Source organism: Mustela nigripes, chromosome 1, assembly GCF_022355385.1.
Source record: "Mustela nigripes isolate SB6536 chromosome 1, MUSNIG.SB6536, whole genome shotgun sequence".
NCBI lineage: Eukaryota > Metazoa > Chordata > Mammalia > Carnivora > Mustelidae > Mustela > Mustela nigripes.
This window is the reverse complement of record NC_081557.1, coordinates 151,263,226-151,290,887: the sequence shown is the minus strand read 5'-3', so window position 1 is coordinate 151,290,887 and position 27,662 is coordinate 151,263,226. Positions and strand designations below refer to the sequence as shown.

Genomic DNA, 27,662 nt, shown 5'->3' with positions numbered 1-27,662 from the left:
ACAGAAATACAGTCTACCTTTCCTATCAACCTCTTGTCTGTTTCAATGGGGGAAAGAGGCCACGTGTATATATCAGGATATATTAAGTCAAAATGTAACTGCACTGCATATCTCTCACACACATATCTCTCACATACAGACTCCATTTCACAAAGGGTAGTAGGGTGAGCCTCTGGCCTCAGAGAAGGTCTCCACCCAAGCTCCACCCAGACCTATCCAATCAGTATGGCGGAGGGGGGGTTGAATCAACACATTGGCAAGCACTCCTGGTGATTCTAGTATCTAGTCAAGTTTGAGAACCTTGAACTTAATAGGACTACACTGCATCTAAAATATTCTTTTCTCTAATTGCCAGTCCAGCAGTAAGCAACACCAAAAAGAAAGGCAAGATCATGTGGGGTAAAATACAGTGACTCAAGAGTTACATCCTTAACTCTCTTCTAGCCTACCCAAAGGATCGTATCATGTCAGCCCACAAGTTTCCAAGTATTCATTATCATATAAGCCATTATGGAGGAACAACAATAGTTTTAGAGTGTGGTCAAATTGTGGATGCCCTTTGAAGGGTGCCCTTATAATATCTAATACCAAAGTAATGGCCATTTAGGTGTCAACTGACAATATATATTTCCTCCTTCAGTTAGCTTCCGTTCTTTTTGACAAGATGTCACTACTGGGATTCCTCTTACTCTATTAACTTGACATCAAATTCCTGCTTGAGTAATAGCCTTAAGAATCTGGTCGTTCAATCAGGCTAAATTAAAAACAAAGCCAATAAACCATAACAAGGAAACACGTTCACCAGAGAACAAGACTTGCAGGATATTAAGTCCACTGGCTTTGTGGCTGTTGGGTTAAGCTTTAACTCACTGGGGATAGCTTGGAAAAGGGAAAAGTTTGCACAGAGGAAAGATTCTCAACACTGATCATTGCCAAAACCCAAAAAGTCCACACTTGAGATTGTTTTGAAGTTAATTTTTACTTTAGGGTCTCCGGGGCATTAACACCAAGAGATCTTATTTTTCCCCTTGAGGCCTAAAGCTAAGCACCACCTGATACATTTGTATTTGAGAAAGGTATTATTGTGCATTCTGTTTTATTATTCAAGCAAATGAATACATGTATACTCATAATAAAATTAACAACAATCTGAAGCAGAACTAAAATACTACAACTTTATCTCTCCCAATTGTTTTCACTTATGTAAAAAAGGTAATCATTTAAGCTGCTGTAAAGTTATGTACACACCCTATGCCAACAAAATGTAACTGAACCACAACAGAGATTATGATATTCAAGCTTGTTATGTTTGTACTTCTGAGCCAAGAAACTTTGTCCTAAAAATGCAGACTGAATTTCCAACTAGTACGGAGGGGAAAATCAGAATACACTACTCGTTGTGGTTCTCATTACAACTCATGTACAGGACTTTCTCTTTTAAAAGACAGATTCTGGAATTAAGTTTATTTGCCAATCTTGGAAAACAAACGAAATAGAGAAATTCCCTAATAGAAAACTGAGTTTATATATTTAGAAGCAATAAAATTGTATGTTATACCTCAAAGCAGTAATGAAAATAATTGGCTTTGTAATTCCTCCACTCTACAGCTACTGGGTAATACATAGATTTGGATGTTTAAACCAACTGACAGTACCAAAATGAGATTTCCCTTTTGTACATGATTAAGACAGCATTTTTCATTACTGAGAATACATGAAATTTAAATTGCTTAAATGCAGCATTCACTAGATTCCATTTTCAGAAGCGTATAAGAGCAGCTATTGAATACCTTTTCACAGAATCCCCTAAATCTCTTAAAAGATCACGTGCGTTAATGTTGCCAAAGAACATCCCCATAAACCAGCTGACTGAAAAAAATGATTCCATTCTCTTTCTTTATCTTGGAAGAAGCTGTCGCCTGTGAGTCAGGAAGCTCAGCTGGCTTCTCAGGATGAACTAGAAGGAAATCACTTAAGAGACCTGTCTGTGTTTCTCTTCTGTCAAGGACACTGTTTACAATGGCGTCATAAGGGAAAAAATGAAGACATTCACTGGGTCAAAATACTGCATAAATTATTTCCCTCTTGAAATCACTTCCTTGAACCGCACTTTCCAAAATACCGGAGCATTCTTCTTTGATATTTGCTCATACTCCATCAGAGCTTCTTTGCTTTCATGAATTTTCTTCCAGGGTAATCAGCAGTTCACAAATCAGGAGGGCAGAGGACAGAGCAAAACTGGTTCTACACCAGTTTAAGAGCAATGCTTTTTGCAATGGAAAAATTTCCCTCACCAGTCAGAGATCCACCAAAAACCGGCTTCATAATAATCTTGGGAACAATCTGATTCTGCTTTATTATTATTATTTTTTAAACTTCATTAACTTCAGTCAAATTCAAACAAAAACACTGTGGAAGAACTGACTAAACCTAATTTCCTTTTGCAATTTGTCTGAAAGTGCTTTCTTGCAAGATGTGCTCAGCCACCAGATGCTACTCTCCTACAGAATTTCAACTCGCCCCTCCCCTCCCTCTTGGGCGCAGGGAGCACAGGGCTTCCCCAGGAGCACAAGGTGTGTTTTAAAACTGGTTAATTCCTGGCTGTAGGTGAAGGTATGTATATATTCCTTTCTAGAACTCAAAGATTGCTTCAAAGAGGTGGTTGGCAGAGATGAGGAACCAGACAAAGCCCTTCTTTCTGTTTTATCCATCAACACACTCCTCAATCTAAAGCAAGCTAATACTCACAGAAAAGTATAAATCTTCAAACTACTAAGATTCCATAGGCTTGCCATTCTCAAAAGAGGACATGCCAGGCTGTATACTCTATAAAACATTCCGTTCCTGAGATCAGAATTTGGACACTAAGGCCATGATGATCTATTTCACATTAAAGAAAGCAAGTCTGTTACAATTCCCAACAGAAAGTAGTCAATGTATCTGTTTTATTTACAGATTCCAACCTGAGAGCTGAAGCATAGCATATGTCTTGCTTTAACTGATACTGCATTTCTATGGCTGCCTTTCTCTGCAACTCCAATATTCAAACCAAATATTAAATGTTTTCAAAATACTGACCCAAAATCTAATTTTTTTAAATGTAGGGAAGTGACCTCTCATTCAAGAGATGCCTCCCCACTTCTGGGAGAAAACAATGAACCACAAAGCAAAACAAAATAATCAAGTTCCTACTTTTGGGCTCCCCCCCCCTTTATTTTTAGGTTTAAAATGAGGGAGGGGACTGGTCAACTTCAATTTATAAAGGTTCATCTAAGAAATACTTAGGTAGTCCCTTCCTCACTCAAAATACTTCTAGCTTATGCTCGAGATAGTAAAAATTTGAGACAACATCTTAAGAAGCTGACAACAGAAGACAAAAAACACTGCCTAGACTATTCACATGAAAAATTAGTGATATACCAACCATAAGTATCAAATGAAGAATATTACCTCACAGCAATGCCAAACCATGACAGAAAAATGCCATGGCCATCTCATGTATTCACTGTCAGGGCCAGAAAATTCATTTTCATCCAAGCTCTCATCTATCTGTTCTACTAAGGGAAAAAAAAAGTCAAACTATTTTAAATAGTACACCATGAAATGACTGTGTTTAGAACAAACTGAGCTATGAATCTTAAGGGCCAATGAGTCCAACAATCCAAATTGTTCCAAGAGCAAACAGATACTATGGGTAACACTTGGGCACGATTTTACAACCCTAGATTATAAATCAGAGGTGATGGTTTTGTTTCTCTTAGCACTGCTCTCAACAATTCCACCCAGCTTGAGGTTTCCTTGAAATCCAAAAATATGTGCCATCTTCTCTTCAGAGAATCTAAAAGAGAATCTTTAGAGAATCTCAAAGATTACCTACTGTCCCACAAAACACAATGTCTAGAGGTGCCTGGGTGGCTCAGTCAGTAAAGCATCAGCCTTCAGCTCAGGTCATGATCCCAAAGTCATAGGACCAGGCCTATCCCTGCTCAGTGGAGAGCCTGCTTTTTCCTCTGTCCCCCCCCCCCCCGCCACCACAAATAACTCTTTAAAAAGACAGACAAACACAACATCTAGATGAGCACGGACCACATTCCAGATCTAACTGTAGAAAATGAATACTTACAACTTGTGAGATATACTCCCATTATGCAGGCTAAGAAAACAACAGCCATCATATCATGGCCTCAGTGGCTTTGTTCCTAGTTCAAGGGCCTGTCTGAAGGCCAGGTATTAGAGCAGAATATACACAGCCCTCCTAATCCAATTACTAACAAGATCAACTACCATACTGATAATTCAGATTTTTCCCTTTTGTAGCAAAGCACTTTCAGCAGAAATTGCTTTTTGTACACTTATATTGAGGCTCTGAAACTTCCTTTTCACAGCTCACCTCAGGATTAAAGGGGAAGGTCTGGAAGTAAGGAAATGCTACAGAGCAGCTCCAGTCAGGCACTGTTCTACCTATGTGTCCTCAGGTGAGAAAAGGGCTGGCTGGGCCTCAGTTTCTTTAACTATAAATGAGAAAAAATAAAAGGACTTACCTATTTAAGTGACTAAGAAAGATCAAAGACATAATCCAATTAAAGCAGCTGTGCCTGGCACACTACATGCAGTGTCCAATTAGCTATTACCTCATTTTACCCTTAAAGAGCTGAGGCATTGAAATCACTTGCACCTGAGTACCGATCCCAGCTCTCTATGTTATTTACTGAGTTCCGTTGGGTGGTATTTACTTAATTTCTTAGACTCGGGTATTTTAATCGGAGGCTTTATTCCACAGACCCCCTTAGCAGTTAAATTTCATTAGAGGTTAGCAAAACAAAGATGCAACTCTTGCTTCTCACCTAAATTTTCCCACTACTTGGTCCCAAGAACCCCTTTCTTAGAATAACTGAGAACGTGGGGGCAGGGGATAAACCACGGTACTGAGAGGACTAAACATCCAAAGCAGATACCGCACTATACAGAGTAGCTGCTTCTCCTCCTGGAAAGTTCTCTTAGGAAAAAAATCTCGAATTTTATGTGGCCCAAACTTCATGTTCAAGCATCTATTTCTTTCACTGGTACACCTGGGTTTTCAGACCTGAAACATATTTCGCCCTCTAGACATCCCCAAATCACTGTACTACATCAAATATCAACTGGAAGACCTCTATTACTTTAAACAGGTGACACCAAACTGCTTTTTAGTAAAAGTAAAAGTTAAAAAAGGACTTAAATGTAACTCCTAAGTTTCCCTTAGCACCAGCTGCTGTCACAACTAAAATGAGTTCACACACAACAGTCTGGCTCGTGTAATGATCACTAATGCCTTGTCATCACTCCTTAACACTCATCACAAAAAAAAGGAACCAACCATGGAAAGTCAGAGCCTGGGGTTCTTAAGAAGAGCGTTCCTCTGACAGCAACTGTAGTTCATTATGCTCTCCCCTCACCAGCCCCAGTACATTCCCAGTCTTTGCCTACTCAGCAGATTCTCGCAAGCTGTGCCGTTTGATGTGGAATACATTTTAGCAATAAAATTTTCGATCACTCACTAGCCAAATTCTCAACCACCTTCTCCAAGGCGAGGTGTTTTTACATTAAGTGCTTCCAAAATTCCGACCAAAATACTAACCGCCCCCCCCCCGCCACACTCAAATCAAGAGACCTAAAGGGAGATGCACAAAGAAACTAAATGAAAATTTGGGCAAAGGCAAACAAGTGAAAACAACTTAATTACTCCAAAAATAACAATTATTTTGAAAGACGAAGAAATTTAACTTCTTACTTTAACTCAACCCCTCTCCTCTACTCTGCAGGAATTGTCCAGTATGCTCTCCCAACTGTTTGTCCCCCGACCCCGAGCTTTTTTTTTTTTTTTTTAATCTGACGTTAAGTAATGAACCACAGCATCGGGAATGATGAGAAAGCAATGACAAAGCTGCTTCCTGCCGGTCTTCTTCGCAGCACCCCAACCCTCCCTCCCCCACCCCTGCCCGCAACCTTCAATTCCCCTAGCCACCAACACATTTAAAAAGTTTCTCTCGGCGCCCGGCTTACCTTGACTGGGCTGCCATCATTCAGTTTACAGAGCTCAAGGACTTCTGTCCATCAGAGCCTTCCACCCGCGGCCCTTCTGCCAGCGCCGCGCTCACCATTTGCTGGGGCCGGGCGGGGACGCTCTCCCCAGCGCGACTCCCCGGCGTTACGGGACTACCTGCTCCCGAGCCCGGGCGTCCTCAGCGCAGCCTCGGGCTCCGGCCGTATTGGCTCGCACTAAGCCTGATGGACATCCGGGCACTGGGGCCTCTGCAGGCGAACTACACTTTGGACCAGCTCGGGGAACGTCGCGACCGAGTGCAGAGCCAGTGAGATCCCTCGGGGCGATTTCGCAGAAGGGAAACCCGAGAAGCCCAAGGCCACAGCCCACCAGCGCGCAGCTCCCAGCCAGCGGCACCAGAGCTCGGGCCGGCGTCGGAAGAGAAGCGAGATCGTCCGTCGGCTCCCTGAAAGTTGCCCGAGTTCGCCCGAATACCCCCTGCCAAGAAAGTTCTGGTGGTACGGTCCGCCTCCTTAAATGGGCACGGCGCTCCGCCGGCCCGAGCCGGAGGCTGCGCCGGGCGGGGGCAGCGAGCCCGGACGCCGACGCACCCCGCGCGCCCGCTCGCTCGCGGTCGAGCCCCGCCTGCAGGCTCCTGGCTAGTGCTCTCTTGCCAGGTTTTAACAATGTACAAACACACCGCGGGAACACACAGTACCCGGCCGCTCAGAACTCCAGCTCCGATCTGAGTATTTGTTGAATATTGGGCCCCAAGAGGCTGCAGTGAGCGAGACACACAACCACAGCAGCAGTAAACCACGTTCGGTCCTTTTGATCATTCCAATGCGTGCAGTCAGGAAATGCGCGACTAACGCACCCTTGTTTTACTTTGCTCGCTTTCGGTTTTGATTTCATTACATTGAGAAAACATTTACAAGACGCCCTTCCCTTTCTTGGGACAACATACAGATTACCAAGTAAACAGTAACTCATTTTGGGGTTGGCATTTTAAAAACAACCACCGAGGATGCAAACCATCAATGTAGTGAACACTCTTCAAGAAGTACAAACCCAAACGGGTCCTACTAAGAGGACCAGGGAAGGCATTGAGCAGTGCCTGAAGGTAAGCAGGGCAAACCTTAGGTGGGCAGAGACGGAGGGCGGCTGGGCTACCCTATCTTGCGGGCTCCAGCAGCACACTGTAGGAACTGGAAACTTAAATGAATGCCTGCCCCGGAGACTCCTCAGTTACCCCTGGAGCCGCTCCAGTGTTGCCCACCTCACAAAGAGGTACTCCAGACTGTATTAATAACAAGCCATCGAATACCGGCATGTTGACCTCTGGCGAGAAAACATACAATGCTGGGAGGAAGACCCAGTGCATCTTTATGTGTGGTTCTGGAAGTGTGATTAGTGGACTCCGGGGAGTGCCCAAGAACCTCTCAGAGGTCAGAACTATTTTTAGAGTAACACAAAGACATGGCCTGTCTTTTTCACTGTGCTGACATTTGCAGTAATGGTGCAAAAGCAATTGCACCATTAGCACCAACCAAGGCAGAGGCTGCAAACGGCACTAATATCAGGGCATTCTTCACCACCATACACTAGCAGTTAAAACAAGGAGCCTTTCCGAATGTCCTTAATAAAGCAAGCAGCAGGAAGGACGACTTTCGTTAAATCTCAACAAGGCCTCAAGTAGAAGTCTTTTTGATGTTCTCTGCGAGAAAATGAGAAGTACATACAAACAGCTCTGCTCCTGCAGAGTGAAGGAAAGGAAAGCACTTGTGTAATTGAGTTGCGAGCTAAACCAGCTGTTTTGTCAGGGACTACCATTTTTAAGCGCAAGAACAACTGATGAACTGTGCTTTCTCCGACTTGGGTTTTCAGCAGTCATTTTCTCAAAAATGAACAAAGTGAGTCTGTTTCCTCAAGGAAAACAACTGACAGTATTTATTGCCAGTGATAAAATTGGAGCTTTCAAGCATTTCGGAAAACTTTACATCTGCCACTGTGAGCTTGATAGTGTCTCAATAATTAAAAGACTTTTCCAATGAGATAGGAGGAGGACATAGTCCTGACTTCATTTTGCCTTCAAATCTGTTCTTGTTTTTTCCCCCTCCAGCTTTACCTGTTAACTCACGCCAAGGGACCCAGTGGGCAAAACATCCAGTGATGGGAACCGAAACTACCCCCTCTAGCAATAAGGGCCGCCCTCACACCAGCAAGACACTGCGTGACTGACCCCAAGACAATAATCAACCTGACCTTTTGCTGCTCTGCTGCAGAGTACCCACCAATCTTTGTTGTGATTTCCCTATATAAACTTAGACATATTCTCAGCACCTTGGAGACAGTTCTTAGGCCATTAGCCCATGGTATTCCTGGTACTGGCTTCACTGAAATAAATTCCTTTCTTGTTTCACCACCCCTGGTCTCTCAGCCTTTAGATTTTGTTAGCGGTGAATGGCAGAACCTGGTTTGTTTGTCGCCGCCTCCCACCCCCCTAGCCAGATGTTCCTGCACCCTTGGGCTCCAGTAACAAATTTTCTGCTGAGTCAGGCCAGGAGCTGTGCTTCCATTTTGTCCAGCCCTCTTAGGATTCCTGGATCTCAGAGCAGCTGGTTGCAGGGCATCAGAGCTCGTCTGTTCATTTCCCAAATCAGGGACTAGGACAGGTTGGAGACAACCACTAGTGATTAGTTGACCTCAGGCAGCTGGAGAGTGAAGAGAATAGTCCCTTAGAGCTGCCAAAACTTGTTTTGGGGGACACTCCTTTTTCCTAGCCCCAAATAGGCACAAACTGCCTTTGCCACATTTGGTGAAGCAGAGAAATGAACTGAGGAGTAAGTGGGCCTAAAAGACTTGGTTCCTAAGAAATGCACGCTGGGCACCGTCCTTCTCTAGTTCCCTGCTGTCCGAGCTCCTTGAAACCATTTTGGGCTTGCGTGGTTCATTCATATGATTTGCAACAAGGAATTTATAGAATTTGTCATTAGAGGTACCGTTAAAAGGAGAGAAGGGACGAGTGGCAAGTAGAGAAGTCAGGATATGTGTTTGCAAGCTCTCTTGAAGTGTGTGTAAGAACAGGAAGTACTGTTTCCATATCCCCTCACCGCCCCCTAAGGAGAATATTGGCTGACTAGTCTGTTTTTAGCTATGACCCTATGATAGTATTTTACTGTAACACCGCCTGGCCTATGTATGTTAAGGTCAGAGGAAAGATGCTCCTGAATGACTCTCTTAGAGTTCTTCCTCCCATTCAGTTACCACCAAACAGGGCGTTTGGATTTGGCTCTAGCTTGTGGAGAAGCTGTTTGGTTCAGTTAGTGAAGCTCCAACTTTTGAGGAAGAATGAATGCTAACAGAGGTACTCTTAGCTTCATTTAGGGTTTCTACTGTGTTCTTTCTGAACTTTTGCCTAGGAAGATGGGAGATACTTCTTTTTCCAAAGAAAGTCCATTAGGACATACTTTGAATAAATGCGGCAGAGGGCTAAAAAGCAACCAGAGAAAAAGCCTGTTTTGCAGGAGGGAAGACAGGAGATGGAGATAAAGGAATGTTAGTCCAAACTTTGAGTCTACCTCCACCCTTGCTGGGGGCACCCCTGCCACCTCTGCCACCACCTCCTCCACCCTCCTGTTTCCGTACCACCACCGGTTTGGCTGACACAGCTGGCTCCTTCATTATCCTTGGTGCTTCCGGTGCCATGGGCTCCTGCTTCCCCTACCTTCACCATCAAGGAGCAAAAAGCACCCCAAACTATTGGCCCCCTCTATACGAGGTGCAAACTAAAGTACCTCCCAAATCAGCATGAAGGAGTCCAGGAGCTCCCCTAGACTCAACCCACCTACTTCAGATTTCCCCCCAAGAGCCCCAGGTAAAACTGACAGTGGGGAAAAAACTGATGGACTTTTTAGAGGACACAGGTGCAGAATACCTGGTATTAAAGCAAATTCAAAGTTGTTAATTAAAAAAGACATGTCTTGGGGCGCCTGGGTGGCTCAGTGGGTTAAGCCGCTGCCTTCAGCTCAGGTCATAATCCCAGCGTCCTGGGATCAAGTCCCACATCGGGCTCCTTGCTCAGCAGGGAGCCTGCTTCTCCCTCTGTCTCTGCCTGCCACTCTGTCTGCCTGTGCTCACTCTTGCTCCCTCTCTCTCTCTGACAAATAAATAAAATCTTAAAAAAAAAAAAAAGATGTCTTTGGAGTTATCAGAATTAAATACAAAACTCATTCTACCAAGGTTTGTAAGGTCAAGTAAGTTCATGTTATCTCTATTGCAATTGGTCAGCAAAAAGATGACCCAAAGTGATGGCTAATTTAGTCTCTCTCATGAAGTTTTCCTGGGTAATTGTTAAAAGCAAGTTGATTTTTTAAAAAGTTTATAGGTATTTTTTTTTTTTTAAGATTTATTTGAGAAAGAGAGCAGGAGCACACTCAAGGTGGGGTGGGGGAGGGGGTTGCAGAGGGAAACCAAGAGAATCCCAAGCAGACTCCCCACGGAGCCCAGAGGCAGACAAGATCATGACCTGGGCCGAAATCAACAGTCAGACACTGAAATCAACTGAGCCACCTAAGAGTAAAGTTTTAAACAGCTTTCAAAATCTTTGGTAAACTAATACTTTGAAATTTCACTATTTAAATAACAAATTGGTTTGAATTCACTGTATATGTAAGTCTTTTCCAAGTAAGATAAAATACTGAAACATTACTTACTAAACACAGGTTTATCTGCTTTTGGCCTCTTATTACAAAGAAACTGAAGATAGTTGGGTCTACTAATAAACATATTTTATGCTTCATACTATGAAAGTCATACTATGAAAAAACATATTCCTTTTTTTTTTTTTTTTTAAAGATTTTATTTATTTATTTGACAGAGATCACAAGTAGGCAGAGAGGCAGACAGAGAGAGAAGGAGGAAGCAGACTCCCTGCTGAACAGAGAGCCCGATACGGGGCTCGATCCCAGGACTCTGGGATCATGACCTGAGCCGAAGGCAGAGGCTTCAACCCACTGAGCCACCCAGGCGCCCCGAAAAAACATATTCCTAAAAATTATGAAATATATTTATAAATTTGTCAACCTAAGAATTCTGGTTGTAACAGTTCACAGTCGGTTGTTAAAGTTTTTACTGGATGTAATTAAGACTGCTAGATGTGATAAGGAGAGCAACTCTATGTAGGGAAAGTAAGATGGGCTTCTGATAAGAAAGGTTAGGAGAATGGAAGTACAATTTTGTTGCGGAAAAAGAAAGGAGTTTTGTCCCAAAACGAGACTGGTTGGAGAGAGAAAACTTAGGATAAAATCTGAATGTAAAAAACAAACCCTTGTGGAAGGTTTGTGAAGGGGAATCTTTGGAGAACAGTTTTGTGCATGTTCAGGAGTGACTAGGATTGGAATGAATGAATTTTAAAAGGACACTGATAAGACTGGAATTTTTTTTTTTCTTTCTGTAAAAATGACAAAGTTTTCTTAGATTATTGGTCTACTCTTTTTTTTTTTTTTTTTTAAATCAGGTTGCAATTTTTTTTTTTTTTTTTTTAGATTTTTTTTATTTTTTTTACAGAGAAAGATCACAAGTAGAGAGAGAGGCAGGCAGAGAGAGAGAGAGGGAAGCAGGCTCCCTGCTGAGCAGAGAGCCCCATGCGGGACTCGATCCCAGGACCCTGAGATCATGACCTGAGCAGAAGGCAGTGGCTTAACCCACTGAGCCACCCAGGCGCCCTATTGGTCTACTCTTGATAAGAGATTGTAAACAAAGTTTGTTTGTTTGTTTTTAATCTGCCCCAAAAAACAGTTTCCATGTTTTGTCTTTATCAGGTCTTTGATTAAGAAGATTAAAACTTCTCATTATTAAAGAGGCTAAGTTTTTGCTAACGACTATGTAACCTATAGAATCTCTTATTGCCACTTGGGTTAAATAAATAATTATATGTTATATTTTATATTGATTTGTAATTCTATCTAGGCATGTTTCTTTAAAACCTGAGGTTTAAAAAAAAATGATTAATTAAAAAAATAATAAGACCTGAGGTTTTCAACAACACCTCCCTAAAATTCAAATTCTAAATGAAGTCTTTTTGACTAATCAGGCTTGTTTATTTAGTATGTTAAATTACAGGGGAAGGAGAGCCTGCTTCCTCCTCTCTCTCTCTGCCTGCCTCTCTGCCTACTTGTGATCTCTGTCTGTCAATAAATAAATAAAATCTTTAAAAAAAAAATTACACAGGAAGCACTGTCAAATGATGATAAACCTTCTTAGGTTATACTTCATGGGCAAATGCTGTAACTGTCCTAGAATTTTTTTATTTTATTTATTTGAGTGAGAGAGTGAGAGAAAGAGAGAGTATGAGGAGGGGGAGGGTCAGAGGGAGGAGAAGCAGGTTCCCCTCTGAGCAGGGAGCCCAATACAGGACTCAATCCCAGGACCCTGAGATCATGACCTGAGCAGAAGGCAGATGCTAAATTGACTGAGCCACCCAGGCACCCCTCTGCCCTAGAAATTATATGAAAATTTTTAAAATTTTAATACATCCTGAGGCCATCACTTGACATTCTACTTATTGAAATGCCATATGTCACAGAAAGAACTGGATCTTCTTATCAACTGCATAATGATGAACTCATCGGATCTTTAACCAGCCCATCTCTTAATCTTTTGTCATTTACAATTATTGTTCTGATGCTCTTGCAAAACATGTTTCATCAAGGAAACTCATGAAAAGGACTTTTGACAAATATGGGTTTCTGATATCCTTAAATCACAAAACTAAACTGGATAAGAATTTCCAAAACTAATGGAAAAGTTGCAAACAGAACAAGATTTAGTAACAAGGAAGTAAATGAATTGAGGAAGATGATTATAGTTTTTATGACTATCCTTTGAAACACTGTTCTCTCATGTTTGCTCTTCCAGATTTTTTTTTTTTTAAAGATTTATTTATTTATTTGACAGAGAGAGATCACAAGTAGGCAGAGAGGCAGGCAGAGAGAGAGGAAGAGAAGCAGGCTCCCTGCTGAGCAGAGAGCCCGATGTGGGACTCGATCCCAGGACCCTGAGATCATGACCTGAGCCGAAGGCAGCGGCTTAACCCACTGAGCCACCCAGGCGCCCCTGCTCTTCCAGATTTAAGGACATTTTTTTCTCTTAAAATATCTATGACTCACAGAAATATGATAAAATAGTCCTTTATGAACGAATGGAAACATTAATCTTTTCTCCCAATCTGAACCCTCTAAAATTCAGGAACTCTCATTAAGTATTCTCTTTCATGACAATTATAACTGGTGACATACATTTAATAAGAATCTGTTCTCCTTATAACGGAACACCACTGGAAACACTGGTTATATTACCAAGGCTTTGTGGGAATGTCATATTTGACAGAGACATACATAGACTCAGATATGACCACATACTTTTAAGGAACTGAAATTGACTTTATGCAGCCAACACTCGCCCTTAAAGATGTGCCCGGATACTTTGCTTACAGAGTTTCCAGCAGCCTTACCAAGTGAGTCAAGAATGTCACTTCCTGGCAGATGCAGGAGGTAGGATACTTGGGGGACCTCAAGAAGAGAGAAATTCACCCAAATCTACAGATATTGCAGTAGGATCTGATGGCAAGTATTTGACTTGACTTCTCACTTTGAGAGGCTATTAAAAGTTCAATCTGAAATTCCTTATAAAAAATTCCAGCAAGGGGCATCTAGGTGGCTCGATCAGTTAAGCATCTGCCTTCAGCACAAGTCATGATCACAGGGTCCTGGAATGGAGCCCCACATCAGGCTCCCTGCCCAGGGGGGAGCCTGCTTCTACCTCTTCCTCTGCTGCTCCCCCTGCTTCTGCTCTCTGTCAGATTAAAAAAAAAAAAAAAAAAAAAGTTCCAGCAAAGCAGATGTAAAAGAACTTATATGGCCAATTACTACTCTCGCTGTAATTTTGTAAATAATTAGGCCAAGTTTGTTAAAAACCGGACTTGTTTTACAAACTGGTCTTACTATGGCTATCTTTGTTGGAAATGAGGGTGATTTTAGAGAGAAAAATGATGTCTCAATAACACACTTTTGTGGATGTTTGATTCTAGTTTTGATTGTCTTTAAAGGTTTGTTGTTCACCTAACCTACACAGAGCTTGAGGCAAACTTCAGAGAAATTGCCACAATAACTCAACGTATAGATAATCTTCGTGTCTGTCACTCCGTAAGGATAATAAAAGAACCCATGGGCATATAACTGAGCAGTTGGACCAAGGAGAGGCACTTGCTCATTAGGAGTTCTTTACACTCCCTTCTCAGTCCACATTAAGTCTGAGGTGGTCCACTGGACTAACTTTCTCAAATTATTCACCAAGGTCACACAGGACCTCCCTGAGGAAACACAAGTCGGAGGTGAATATTTCTCTGGGTATACTTTGCTCCTCTGGTGGGAAGGTGCAGCTCATCACCATGTGTTTCCCTTAGGAAAAGAACAGATAAATTCCACCCCCACCCACACCCCACCCCACCTCACGTGTGGGAAAACTGAGTAGCTACCTGCTGACTGAGTCCAATGGAGTAAAGCTGCTCCCCTATGCAATGAAAAGCTAGACAGTATTCAGGGATCATCTCAACCAATTCCTTACAACTGTGTAACTCAACTATCACCTTGATGGATTGATTCTATGCGGCCGGGATGGCAAAAATCGCTCCTTAAAAACCACAGAGTGTACCCCACTCTATGGGGTTAGCTATGGACTTGTGGAAATAATGGATGGCTTTCCCTTCCTTGTGATTGGATTAGTTGACGTACTTGGGGATGAGCTATCTCCCACTGATTAAATTCAAGTTAAATTCCAGCAATTTCTCATAACTGGGGTATTGTTAAAGCTCAACTTCAGGCAAAGAGGGCTTTTTTTTTTTTTTTTTTAATTTTATTTATTTATGTGACAGTCAGATCACAAGTAGGCAGAGAAAGGGGCAAGCAGGCTCCCCGCTGAGCAGAGAGCTCGATGCGGTGCTCAATCCCAGGACCCTGAGATCATGACCCAAGCTGAAGGCAGAAGCTTAACCCACTGAGTCACCAGATGCCCCCAAAGAGCGCTTCTTGACGGTTTTATCCCTTAGCTATATTTGTCCCAAAAGCTGCCTCTACCAATGTGGGGGGCTTTAGCCAAGCATACAACAGCCACCTTTGTGCAAACCCAGCATGCAGTCACTCTCCTAAATGATGAAACCCCAGCAATTCAAAAGGAAGCCCTTCAAAACTGGACGGTCCTTGACATTTTGACTGCAGCCCAAGGAGGAACCTGTGCTCTCATTAAAACAGAATGTTAGGTCTCTATTCCACATTACTCAAAAAAATGTAATTGAAGCCGTGAAAGATTTAAACAAACACATAACTGCTACAGATGCCCTACTTCTAGATCCTTTCAGCAGCTGACTAAATTCGAGTCCTTTTGAATGGAAATATGCCCTGTTAAGCATTACTGTATTTCTTGTTCATCTCTCTGGTGGTTGTCTGACTCTGTGTTTGTCACCCAGAAGCCCATGCTTGTACCGGCTCAGAGATGCCCTTGCCATCCTCCTCAGCAGGGACACAAGAAGCCAAATTCTCCTAACGTGTCAAAATCTCCCATTCCAAAATTCCTACATTAACCGTGGTCCACGGGAAGTAGTTACACAGTCACTTCCTCCCTTGAAATGGAATGATGAGGTGACAGTAAGGATTTGAAGAAGGACCCAGTCTTTGCCATGATTTACTCCATTTTGCCTTCAACCTTTTCTGCTTAATCGCTTTGTTTTTCCCTCCAGCGTATCTGTTAACTCGGGCAAAAACCCAGCAGGCAAAACATCCCGTGATGGGAACCAAAACTACCCCCTCAAGCAATAAAACTACTCCCCTGATGCCAGCCAGCCCCACATGATCTACCCCAAGACAACAGTCAACCCGACCTTTGCTGCTGCTGCTGCTGTGAGTACCTACTGATCTTTGCTCCGCCTCTTCCCCATATAAACTTAGAAGTATTCTCAGCACCTTGGAGACATTTTTAGGACATTAGTCTCTGTCTTCCCAGTGTTGACCTCACTGAAATTCCTTTCTTGTTTCACCACCATTAGTCTCTGGGCCTTTAGATATTTTTAGTGCAAGTGGCAGAACCTGGTCTGTTTCCCCCCCCCCCCCCCGTTGTTCTTGCACCCTTGAGCTCCCGTAACAAGATGAGGGAAATAAATGTGATTTTAGAAGATCGGCCTAACTTCGTGACCAGCATCTTCTAATCGATACAAAGTCATGCATGGGTAGAACAGTCACTGAATGTGTATGGCAGAACAATGGATTTTAACATATCAAAGTAAAAAAATTAACAAAACACCTCAGTGACAGGATATCAGACTCTATATTGCGACCAAGCTTTAAGAAAATATGACTTGTATAATTTGGGTGTAATATCAAAGGAAGCATTAAAATACTGCTGTCCTTTTCTGTGTGAGGCTGGATCGTCTTCACAGATTTCAACAAAACAACAATGGAACAGATAGAATAAAAAAACATATATGAGAATCTACTGTATTAACCTTCTACTGTGTTAAGAATAAAGAGATTTGCATACGTAAAATAATGCCATAGCTATCATCAGTTTATTTTATTTTGGAAATAGTTTTTTTCATTAAGAATGTATTTAAATTAACAATGGGTTTATTATTTTAAATATTTAATGTTTTAAATATCTCAATATCAATTTTTTTAATAAAATGTTTTAATTGTCAGAGAGAGAGAAAAAGAGAGCACAAGCTGGGGGAGCAGCAGACAAAAACAGAAGCAGCTTCCCCACTGAGCATGGAGCTCAATGCAGGACTCAATCCAAGGACGCTGGGATCATGACCTAAGCTGAAGGCAGATGTCTAACTGAGCCACCCAGGCATCCCTCAGTTTTAATTTCTAATCCAGTAAGCATCAATAAATAAAACCCAAATATGTAAAACTCCTTGGGGTTCTCAATGTAATTGTGGGGCACAAACTTTTCCATGTCCACCTCACCTCTCCACACTCATCATGGCTTCTTCGGCATTACAGGTAATATTCTTATAATTAGTCCCATGTAACCTCTTAGGACCTCCATCAGCTTTGAAAAAATATGGTCAGATCACCTGAGGCTTGTGTTAAAAAAAAAAAGTGGAGTCTACAACGACTGAATCAAAGTCCTCGTGGGCTGAGGTCCCAGGGATATGCATTTCAGCACATTCTCCAGGTAATACTTGTCTGCTTCTAGGTGAGAACCACTTAACCTAGAATTCTAAATGCCTATTTAGAAAATAATGTTAAGAGCTTTTTTTCTCACTATCTGTTTATAATTCCAGCATCATTTTATAGCAGCAGTTGGACAGCATTTATCTTCATTGTCAGAGACCTCTATCAAAAAATAATACACCACTGCATGCATAAATTCATAGTAGAGTGATAAACCTTCAAGGAAACAAAGTATAAACTCAGGGGGAAAGTCTACCCCTAAGAATTTTCTGCTTACCATTTCCTCCCATGTTTCTCCTACTCTTCTCAATACAAACTAGGATCATCTGTGCTTTAAACAAATTGCTATTGGACATCTAAGTAAGATGAAACAGTATTTCATAAGAGCATTTACTCACAGTCTCCACTTACCACAGGCTGGAAATGTAACAACAAAATTACATGTTTCCTCTGTGAACTGTGTTAATTGTTCTGGCACTATTTAAATAGAAAGAAATGAAAGAATACAGCCAACAGTTCCCCAAAAAGAAAAAGGGAATCACCAGATCATGATTACACCTGAGATTACCCAGGCTGTCAAAACTGTTTGTAAATTAGAGAGGGTAATTTAAAACTGAAGCGGGATTATATTTGACTTGTAATAGATCTAAAAATACTAGACGAAAGTGCAAGAGAAATTTTCTGGAGTTAGACACTGTCTGTGGCTGAAGTACAGCAATACGAACATGGGTGTTACCACTTCCAAGCGTCTGGAAACCACCACAGTGTCCCCACCACAGACCTGTTCAGTAATGAAACTGAACAAAGACAACATTTTTAACCTTTGGCGGGGCGGAGGGGCACAAATTTCTTTGGTTTTCCAATGAAATTTGAGGAGAAAGCCCCACGTATACGTCTGTTATACTCTCATGTGTTCATGATCTCCCTGGCACCCAATGAGGGAGCCCCCTGAGGTCCTGAGGACGTCAGGTGGAGAATGGCTGGGCCCTGAAGCACACTCAAACTAGACCAGCTCACAGACCCAACTGAGTTTACAAGTAAGAGGTAAGATCACCTCTTAATCTTCACTGCCCCTTTAAAAACTTGGTGCTATCTTATTAATGGCCCAGTACAGTGAAGAATTGCTAATGAAAATAGAAAGATGTTACAAGACACCAAAACATCGTCTATACAACAAAATCAGTTTCTCTATACAGTGAGAATATGCTAATCAGTCTACATTTTCTGAATTAAGAGTGACCAAGTATGCTAAAACCAAAAGGTACACAATGTAATAAATAGTATAGAATTTATAAGGTGAGTGCAACAGACTGTGTTACAATCCAAGCTATGTTCTTGAATCACAAGAGTATCTTTCTATTAGCTTTGTAAGTTAACAGTCTTTATAAATGACACCTGAACACATGCAGTGGCAACAATATATGGCAGATGTAACACATTGTAAGTACAATCACAAGTATGTCTAAATATTGTGAGCTAAAGCAGAATCATCTTTCGTGTTCCATCATTTGGCAAAATACAAAGGCATATGTTTAAAATATGTGTGTGTGTATACATATATGTATTACCTTTTTTTTTTTTTTTTTTTAATTTAGAAGGCAAAATCTTTTTAACATACCTTAGCTGAAATTAAAGGGCAGGGCGGGGGGTGGGGTGGGGGATGGAGAGAGGTTACATAGGTTGCCTTAATCCAAAATGTAAAATGCTTCATTCAATGTACTATACACATCTGATCCACAACATTCAATGACTCTACTCTTTCATAGCATTTTGGGTCTAAAAGTTGCATAGGTCACATCTCCTAAGGATTATTACTTCATTTCAGTGGAATGTTGTTTAATGAGGGCACTGCAAAATTCACTTCACCAAAAGACTGCTCAAAGTTCCCAATGGAAGATCTCACATAAAGCAGAAAAAGAAAGAAGAGACAAAGGAGGGAAAAAAAAAAAGGCTGAGCAGTCTGAGGAGGACAGAACTAGCAGGGAAAACTGTATCATAAGCATCACTAGAAATTAACTGGCTCCCTCTTAAGTTATGACCTCAACACAAAGCAGTCCTCCCCACACTGCTCTTGACCCTCTTCTTCTCCAGGCACTATTCGAAAGCTTTATTCCCCATTTCTCAGGTCCTCTACTGTGGTCTTCAAACTGGTGACCCAAGGAAATTCGCAAAGGTTTTAGGTAAACTTCTTCCCAAGGTCCTTAACTCCAAATGCCCTCTTCAGCCTTTCCCTTCATTTCCCACTTGCCTTTCCCTACCTGACCGAGAAAAGCAGACCTCTCACTCATCCCAAATCAACGGTATACAGCTCCAGGGTGTAAACACCTCTGAGGCCAGGAACAGATCTATGTAGGAGAATTCCTGAGCTCCAATCAAGAAATATTCATGGATGGTTCCTCATTAAAGACATTCAGGTAACCTGTAGCAAGGCCCATCCCTTCTCTGGCTAGCAATACAGAATTACAAAACTAGGTGGAAGATTTTCTCTCATAGGTGTGAAAATGAAGACTTGCAGTTTTTCAACATTCTGGTGAGGAGGGGGGTTTACACAAGCAAAAACGTTGAGGACTACCACCCAACTTCAGCTCACTCTTCACTGAATAAATGTCTTTTGCTCTACTTCTAGTTTACACTTTTCCACATCTCCTTCTATTTGTGCACTGTTAGAGCATCTCTCCTCACCGTCCCCAAGATCCCTGCCCCTCCACACCAATGACTTATTCTCACCCTGCAAACAAGCTTGTTTCCAAAACCCCATCCCAATGTGTGCGCACACACACACACACACACACAGCACATTAAAATTTTTTCTTTTTGGACTTTTTAGTGAGAAAGAGAGAGAGAGATCATGAGCAGGAGAAAAGGGTAGAAGGAGAAGCAGGGAGCCCAGTGTAGGACTCGATCCCAGGACCCAGGCATCATGACCTGAGCCAAAGGCAGAAGCCTAACCGACTGAGCCTCCCAGGCGCCCTATTTTTTTTTTTTAACTTTAGAATAATCGCAGATATATGGAAAAGTTGCAAAGAATTCCCATATACCTCCCAGTCAGTTTCCCCATTTTCACACTTATAGCACTATTTTTCATTGGCCAAAACTGAGAAATCAACACTGGTATATTACTTGGAACTCCAGACTTTGTTTTGAATTCAGTTTTTCCATTCATGTTCTCTATCTGTTCCAAGAGCAAATCCACAGTATTGCACTCTGTGTTCTGTGAGAGTATCTCCGTTTTTCTTGGCTTTTCATGACCTTCACAGTTTTGAGTTCAGGCCAGGTATGCTGTGGAATGTCCCCCTCACCTCCCCGACCAATCTGGGTTTATCTGGGTTTTCCCTTGGAGGAAAAAAGGGAATTACACTCCACCTCCTGTAGAGTGTGGGTGGTATCTACACATCCTATTTGAATTCTTCTGTGGGAGGGACAGGCTTCTTCTCCATTTATTAATTCATATAATCATTTCTTTCTATCAGTATGGGTTCATGGCTACTTTATCCTTTGGGTTATAGTTCAGTGCTATTCATCAAAATAAATAAATAAATAAACAAAATAAATTTCAGCCCTGGCCATGGGGTGCTCTCAGGTTAGCTCCTTGTCCCTTTGGTTTGCTCCCATACTTTTGTCTTTTGAGTACTCCCCTAACTCCTGCTCCTCCAAGATGTTCCAGGCTCATTGATTTTTCTCTACCCCGGTTCCAGAACCAGCCATTTCTCTCACGTATCAGTCTCCTCTTCTTAAAAGCTATCACCTGGGGCACCTGGGTGGCTCAGTTGGCTAAGCATCTGACTCTTGGTTTCAGCCCAGGTTATGATCTCGAGGTCATGATCTCAGGTTTGTGAAATGGAGTCTCGGATCGGGTCCCACAAGGGGATCCCTGCTCATTTGGGAGTCTCCTCTCCCCCACTTTTCCCCTCTCCCTCTCTCTCCCTTTGCCCCATCCCCATGCTCTAGCTCTCACTAAATAAATCTTTTAAGAAAAAAAAGAAAGAAAGAAAAAAGCTATCACCCAGTCTCCTGCTATCCCAGCCAAACTTCCTAAATGAAGCTTCCTTGATGATGTCAATGACCACCCTCCTTAAAGCTCTCCTCTGTGGACTTTTAGGATGCCAATCTATCTGGGGGGAACTCATTTTATAATCTTTCTGCTCACACACCCGGAATTCATTATAAGAAAACTTCACTTAGGGGTGCCTGGGTGGCTCAGTGGGTTAAAGCCTCTGCCTTCGGCTCGGGTCATGATCTCAGGGTCCTGGGATCGAGCCCTGCATTGGGCTCTCTGCTCAGCAGGGAGCCTGCTTCCCCTCTGTCTCTGCCTGCTGCTCTGCCTACTTGTGATCTCCCTCTCTGTCAAATAAATAAATAAAATGTTTGAAAAAAAAAAAAAAACTTCACTTAACTCTCAGTCTCTGTATGTGGTCTTGGACAATATCATCAATGACTCTCCAAAACTTTGACTCAGCCCAAACCTCTCTCCACAACTCCAAGTTCATTCTTTCCAACTGCCCAGAAACATGATCCTGGGTATGAAAAGGCACTTGGAAGGCTGTCCAAAATGTATCATTCACTTAGTGAAAAGTGTGTCACCCTGGAGATGCCAGGAGACACCTATGATTCAGCCTGACCTGCTGCTTAGTCTGCAAAGGGCATTTTCTTTATAAAGGACACAATGCCTCACACCCCAAAGAAGGGATGGGAAAGAACTGAGAGAAGAAGACTGAAGATGGTTCCACTCTTGTAAATAAAAGCAGAAAGCAGAATTTAAAAAGGGCTTCCAATCAGCAGATCAGGAGGGACATGAGTAACAAAACTAAAAAATGTCATTATCCTTATTTTTTTTTAAGATATTATTTATTTATTTGACAGAGAGAGATCACAAGTAGGCAGGGAGGCAAGCAGCGAGAGGTGGGGAAGCAGGCTCTCTGCTAAGCAGAGAGCCCCATGCGGGGCTTGATCCCAGGATCCTGGGATCATGACCTGAGCTGAAGGCAGAGGCTTTAACCCACTGGGCCACCCAGGCACCCCTGTCATTATCTTTATAATGTGTTTAACTATAATGAACAGCAGTAAACATCTTAACACCTACTTCCTTACATTTCTGACTAGCAAAAAACAGTGAGTGTGCACCACAACAGGTGGTGTGGGGAGTAGTGCCACCTTAAAAAAAAAAAAGGAAAAGACAACATGAGGTAACGAGACAAAGATGGCCTGAAAAACCGCCACGGGCCAGACAGTGACCCCCTGCAACTCAACAGGGCCAAAATTAATCAGACCCCAATTCCATCAGCCCACTCCTCTCCCCTTGGTCCCTTGGTTATCCACCAGTATCCATCACCCAAACTAAAGATCAGTTACTCCTTTTCCTGGTTCCTTCTCCACATGTAATCACCACCCAAAATCACGGAGTTCTCTTGAGATAGTAGAAATGCAGGGGTGCAGGGAGACAGGGATGGGGATCTCTTCACTTGAACTACTTCTCTATTATTTTCAATTTAAAGATTTTTATTTATTTTCAGATTGAGTGAAAGAGAGAGCAAAGGGCAGAGGGGAGAGAATCTCAAGCAGACTGTGCTCAGTGAGGAGCCAGACGCAGAGCTCGATCCCATGACCCTGAGCTCATGACCTCAGCGGAAACCAAGAGTGAGACATGTCAACTGAATGCACCACCCAGATGCCCCTCTATTATTTTCAATTTACACTCTCTCTAAATGCTTTATCTTCCCCTGGGCTGAATATGCTTTCACCTCCTGTTTTATAAAAATATTTAATGACATAGGAAGATATTATAATATAGTGTAAGGTTTAGGGGAGGAAAAAGCAATCACAATACAGTGCATTTGTTAGGAACCCACTTCATCAAAATTTACTTGAATATGCATATTAAAAAATTTGACTGGGCCTCTGTACCAAAATGCTTGCCATAGATATTTCTGGATGAAAGAAGCAAATGGTCTGTCTTATTCTGGGCACCTAAATATTTTCTAATTATTATAAAATGAACATATAGCTGCATTCCTAGCCTTTTAAAACAAAACAAAAATCACAATTATTATAAAAAATAAACTATAATCAGGGGTGCCTGGGTGGCTCAGTCGGCTAAGCAGCTGCCTTTGGCTACAGTCATGATCTGAGGGTTCTGAGATGGAGCCCCACATCAGGCTTCCTGCTCAATGGGGCGTCTGCTTCTCCCTCTTCCTCCACTGCTCCCCCTGCCTGTGCCTCACTCATGAGCATGCACACACTCTCTCTCTCAAATAAATAAATAAAATCTTTTAAAAAATGAATTAAATAAACTATAATCAAATCTCAGTTCCAGAAAGGAGACCAAGGTCATCTAATCCACATCTCTATGCAAGAAAGCTCTCTACCTAGACTAGTCTTTTTAAAGAATCTCCAGGAACATCTATTGTAATTGAAAAGGAAGCCCCTCCCACTGCTGGCCTGGGATGAGACCAGAAAGTTCAGTGCTCCACAGACCTAAAATTGGCTTTCCTGCAGCTGTCATCATTGGTTCTACTTCTGCCCTCTTGATCCTAATGTAGCTGTCCAGCTTTCTTACGTTTATTGTTTGAGGGTATTTCTTATTCTTCTTCCCTTATACCTATGCATGTTTTTAAAATTTTAAGTGCATCTAAAATAAAATAAAATGTATCTAGTGTAAGGGTATTGTGTTGGGTGAAGCCCAGTCTGCTGGTCTTTGCCTTGTAACTGAAATGTTCAGTCACTTATTTTAATTATTGATGTTGTTGGGTTTAAGTTCTACCAACCCGCTCTTTGTCTTCTATTTTCCCTCGAGATTCCTGTTGCTCCTTTCCTGCATTCTTTTGCAGATTTTCAGTCCCCACCCAAACCTACAGAATCGGAAAATGTGGGTGTGGCCCAACAAATGGCATCTAGGTGATTCTGTTTTACAAGAAAACTTTAGAAACCCCTGCTCTAGGGCTAACAGAATGCATCCTTAATGGACCAAATTCTATTTAGCGTCAGTCTTGTACCTATTCCCAGCTGACACTTTTATCATCTAATTCCTTTTGGAAATTAAAAATAATCACAAGGTCTTCTAGAACCCCTACCATTCTCTTACTTAGTTCGGGTTCTTTCTCATACATCATGAAGGGGTTTTTTTGTGTGGTTTTTTTTTTTCAATAGCTTAAGAATTCTTTCTCTTGCCAACCTCTCCCCACTTAGCCTTCAACACTACTGCCAGAATATATCATTCCTAAAATACACATCAGATGTTATTCTCTTGTGGGGAAAAAAAGGAAAAGAGAAGATAAAAAATACGCATTGCCTGCGGCCTTCAGGGTGAAGACCATACTTCTTTCAGGGACATCCAATGCCCATCCCCGTTGGGTCAAACTTCAGCAGCCCTTCCCCTCAGCCAACCCCCTCCACTGCTTCCTCAGCTGATCGCCAGACACCCTTCACCAGACGCCTCTCATGCCAGCCATCTTTGCACAAGAGTATTTTCTTCCTTGGAATGCTCTTTCTGTCCTCTCCAGCTGGAGACCCCCTACCATTTTTCAAATCCCAACCAAGGCAGGTCTTCTCGGAGCCTCCTCTGCTATCTTAACCTTCATGCTCTCCCACAAGCTCCCAGCTCTCCTGTGTATCAAGTCACGAGGTGGGACAGGGTCAAAGGGAAAGTGTGCTCGTTAGAGGAAAGGCAGCCAAAAGATAACGCCGCTAATAGATAAATAATGACTGAAAGAGGACTGTGAGGAACTCCCACTCTCAGCAGCTTCGAGACTGCTTCCAACACCTGGGCTCGAGGAAGAGCTCTGCCCCCAACCAAAAGAACCGAAGAAGCCCTTTTCATTTATGTAATCGCTGGACTCTGCCCTAGGTCCACAAATGGAGATCACCGAACTACTGTTGACATTTCAGAAAGTCCAAAGGAAATCCCATATTTGCCCATGGAAAAGTAGGAGCAGGACTCTGCTTTGGGCCTTCCTGGAGGGTATGCCAACTCCGTGTGGTAACACCAGGGAGCTCACGCTCACCAGGAAGTCTGACTGACTGACCAGCTTATGTGGTTTGATTACATGAAAAATGGGAAGACAGCAAAGATGTTTACATGGAGTTTCTTTCGTAGAGGGGTTCTTTCAAAACATGGGGTCCAAAGGAGAAGGGAGAAAAAAATAACAGAAAATAATAATAATTTAAAACACACACACAGAGGACATGACTTAGAACACAGGTACTTCACAGATGTGAACTAATAATGGAAACCATTCAGATCCTTCAGACTGAGCCCTAGTGCACAGCCTTGATTCTAAAGGAGAATCACCTGGGGATACAGAAACATTCCTGACACTCGGGGCCACATCCCAGGCCAATGACTGGAGGTGGGACGCCTGCGTCAGTATTTTTAAAATCTTCTCGGGTAATTTAATGTGAAGCCAAGTTTGAAAACCTCTGCTTTTTAGCCTTGCTACCTCATGTGAGGATGTCAGAGCAGCAGCGGTGGCAGCCCTACACAGGAGGCTGCTTAGAAATACAGAATCTGGAGGGCTCGGGTCATGATGTCCTAGAACTGAGTCCCACATCGGGCTCTTTGTTCAACTCGGAGCCTGCTTTGCCCTCTCCCTCTGCCTGCCATTCCCTTGCTTATGCTCTCTCTCTGACAAATAAATAAATAAATTCTTAAAAGAAAAAAAAAAAAAGATCTCATCTCCCCACATACAAAAAGAGGTTATGTCTACTACTGACGTTTGCCTGTAAAAGCCAGGCTCTTCCTAAATGTTATTTTTTTCCCCAGCCAATGTTTAAATCCAAACGATTCAAAACCTAACTTGAGGCATGAGTTTTGCATTCCACTGGCAGGCAGAGCCTCTTCAAAAAATCAGGGGGCTTCATTTGAGGTCCTGAGCTTTGAGCTCCCACGTAGGTCACACGCCAAATAGGAAGATTAAAATGAAACCCAAGCAGCATTTATTGAGCATCTATTATGTCCAAAACCCTGCACAACCCAATAGGAGAGCTTTAAAAATCCTTGTCTTCTAAGTCCTTACTAACTCAGGGAAAGGGCATTTTTCTATGTCCTAAATATCTTGAAAATATAACAAATGTAAAGAACAAAACGTTGGGGGCGCCTGGGTGGCTCAGTGGGTTAGGCCTCTGCCTTCGGCTCAGGTCTTGGTCTGGGAGTCCTGGGATAGAGCCCCGCCTTGGGCGCTCTGCTCAGCAGGGAGCCTGCTTCCCCCTCTCTGCCTCTCTGCCTAGTTGTGGTCTCTGTCTGTCAAATAAATAAATAAAATCTTTAAAAAAAAAAAAAAGTTGATTAACCAATTATATCTCTTCATGATCAAGGCTCTCTAAGTCACAGAGTTAATTAGTTTTATATATCATGTTTAAGGATTCCTTTAAGACACTTAGACCAGGGGCACCTGGGTGGCTCAGTGGCTTAAGCTGCTGCCTTCGGCTCGGGTCATGATCTCAGGGATCTGGGATCGAGCCCCGCATTGGGCTCTCTGCTCCGCAGGGAGCCTGCTTCCCTCTCTCTCTCTCTCTCTCTCTGCCTGCCTCTCTGCCTACTTGTGATCTCTGTCTGTCAAATAAATAAATAAATAAATAATCTTTTTTTAAAAAAAAAAAAGACACTTAGACCAGTTTTAGTTCACAAGTGTCGCCCATAGTGTCAGAAAGGAGGCGACTTCCTGGCAGCTCCAGCAGTCCTGGTGAGAACTCTCAGCTGGGAACTCTACTCCCAGTTGACAGACTAGTTAGTGCCCTTTAACATCTCAAAGCCAGCTGGCCTCCTGCCGTAAAATGATTAACAACTTAATGGGCTCCTAAGCTCCTTCCACTTGGAAATTCACAGAAAGAGGACTTTTTGCCAAATACAAAATGCCCTCAGTGTGTGTGCTTGAGATGTTTAGTAACAGCCCTCAATATCAAAGTCTGAGCACAGTGGCAAGGAGGGTGCTGGAAAAATTTTGCTAGTGACTGGAACGGTGAGTGTTTGCTGAGCACCCACAGTACACAGTGCTTTGTCCATATTCAATTAATTTCCACCACAAGCCATTAAGCCAAGTACAGTATCACCATCCCTGCTTTACAGAGAATGATGGTGAGGCCCACGGATTTGGGTCATTTTCTCAGTCACACAGCTGGTAAGTGGGGGGACTGAGCTATGACCCGGGCTCCGAGAACCCTTGCTCTTCATCACTGTGCCAACTGGCCTCCCGGGAGAAGCTACCGTTACGCTGTCGAGCCGTCAGTCACTGGATCACTTTTTCGGTCTTTTAGGAAATACTTTTCCTGACATCTAGCTATGTTTCATCACAGCACTCTCAAATTTGACCTTACTTTTTGAAGTCGGCTAGACGGCTTCTGCAAAAGACAAACAGGGATATATTATCACAGTTGGTCTGGTCTGGCGTTCTCCAGGTGTGTCTGGGGGTTAAAAGAAATTC

The 27,662-nt window shown here is 42.5% G+C and overlaps 1 protein-coding gene and 1 long non-coding RNA gene across 5 annotated transcripts in view; one reads left to right on the top strand and one right to left on the bottom strand.

Moving 5' to 3' along the window:
* AFF1 (ALF transcription elongation factor 1) overlaps positions 1–27,662 on the bottom strand; it is a 208,766-nt gene that overhangs the window by 125,310 nt on the left and 55,794 nt on the right. The window contains exon 1 of one of the 4 annotated variants that reach the window (XM_059375488.1): positions 6,043–6,472. The exons of the other annotated variants lie outside the window; for them this stretch is intronic. Within the exon in view, the coding sequence (XP_059231471.1) occupies positions 6,043–6,062 (20 nt within the window). The 5' untranslated portion in view covers positions 6,063–6,472. Of the gene's footprint in view, positions 1–6,042; positions 6,473–27,662 lie in introns of those variants that run through there. 4 annotated transcript variants of the gene reach the window in all.
* On the top strand, positions 7,058–16,960 carry LOC132001186 (uncharacterized). The gene is made up of 3 exons (XR_009399549.1): positions 7,058–7,145; positions 15,816–15,975; positions 16,771–16,960. It is a non-coding gene; the product is annotated as an uncharacterized LOC132001186 (long non-coding RNA).